This window comes from Saprolegnia parasitica (genome assembly GCF_000151545.1).
Source record: "Saprolegnia parasitica CBS 223.65 unplaced genomic scaffold supercont2.74, whole genome shotgun sequence".
Lineage (NCBI taxonomy): Eukaryota > Oomycota > Saprolegniomycetes > Saprolegniales > Saprolegniaceae > Saprolegnia > Saprolegnia parasitica.
Window position 1 is genome coordinate 56,614 of NW_012156468.1, and position 818 is coordinate 57,431.

General features: G+C 58.8%; 1 protein-coding gene across 1 annotated transcript; it reads left to right on the forward strand.

Annotated features, from left to right (window-relative positions):
• Window positions 1–92: 92 nt before the first annotated feature.
• On the forward strand, window positions 93–558 carry SPRG_11559 (hypothetical protein; the record flags this gene model as incomplete). Its single annotated transcript, XM_012351083.1, has 2 exons — window positions 93–320; window positions 372–558. Exons 1-2 carry the CDS (start codon window positions 172–174, stop codon window positions 556–558), a joined length of 336 nt encoding a protein of 111 aa, XP_012206473.1. The 5' UTR covers window positions 93–171.
• Between the last annotated feature and the right edge of the window lie 260 nt (window positions 559–818).

Sequence of the window (818 nt, forward strand, 5' to 3'; positions counted from 1 at the left end):
GAACGACGCGAGCTTTCCGTACCGCCTCAAGGCGCGGGTCGCTCTGCAGATTGCCACGCCCTCGCGTACATCCACGCGATCCCGATCGTCCATCGCGACCTCAAGTCCAAGAACGTTCTCGTCGATGGCAAAAAAGGCGCCAAAATCACCGACTTTGCTTCGGCCAAGGCCATGCGCGAGAACGCATCGACGATGACGCAGGGCATTGGCACCTTTCGCTGGCTCGCGCCCGAGGTGCTCATGGAGTCGCGCTACTCGGCGCCCGCCGACGTCTACTCCCTCGGTGTGCTTCTTGCAGAAATGTCCATGTACAAGCGTCCGTACAGCGACCTTGTGATATCTTCCTAGCGGTGCCCATATAAGCCGCTCAGCGAAGTCAAAATCCTGCAGCAAATCACGTCGTCGGGTCTGCGCCCGTCCTTGGCGAGGAACGCACCGACGTGGTATACCGAGTGGGCAACGGCGTGCATGGCGACCGAGCCCAGTGACCGTCCGACGGCCGCCGACGTGGCCAAGCACATCCAAGCCTTCCTTGGCGTACCGCGTACGACTCGCTAATCATATGAGCTTTTTGTGAACGCGGGCTAAACAAAGGGTTAGGGTAGGACTAGGGTTACCAGGAAAACATTGATATCGAGCTGGTGGTCGTGCTTGTACCGGTGCTGTTGGGGCCTTAAGAGTCTAGACTTTCTAGGGCATGGACAGCGGTGCGGACCGCCGAGCTCCAGAGTACATGTACGTACAGTCCGATGCATGCAATGCATGTAGCACCCGGTTGCGACGCGTAGGTAGTAGGATTTGCTGGCAACTGCGTCCCG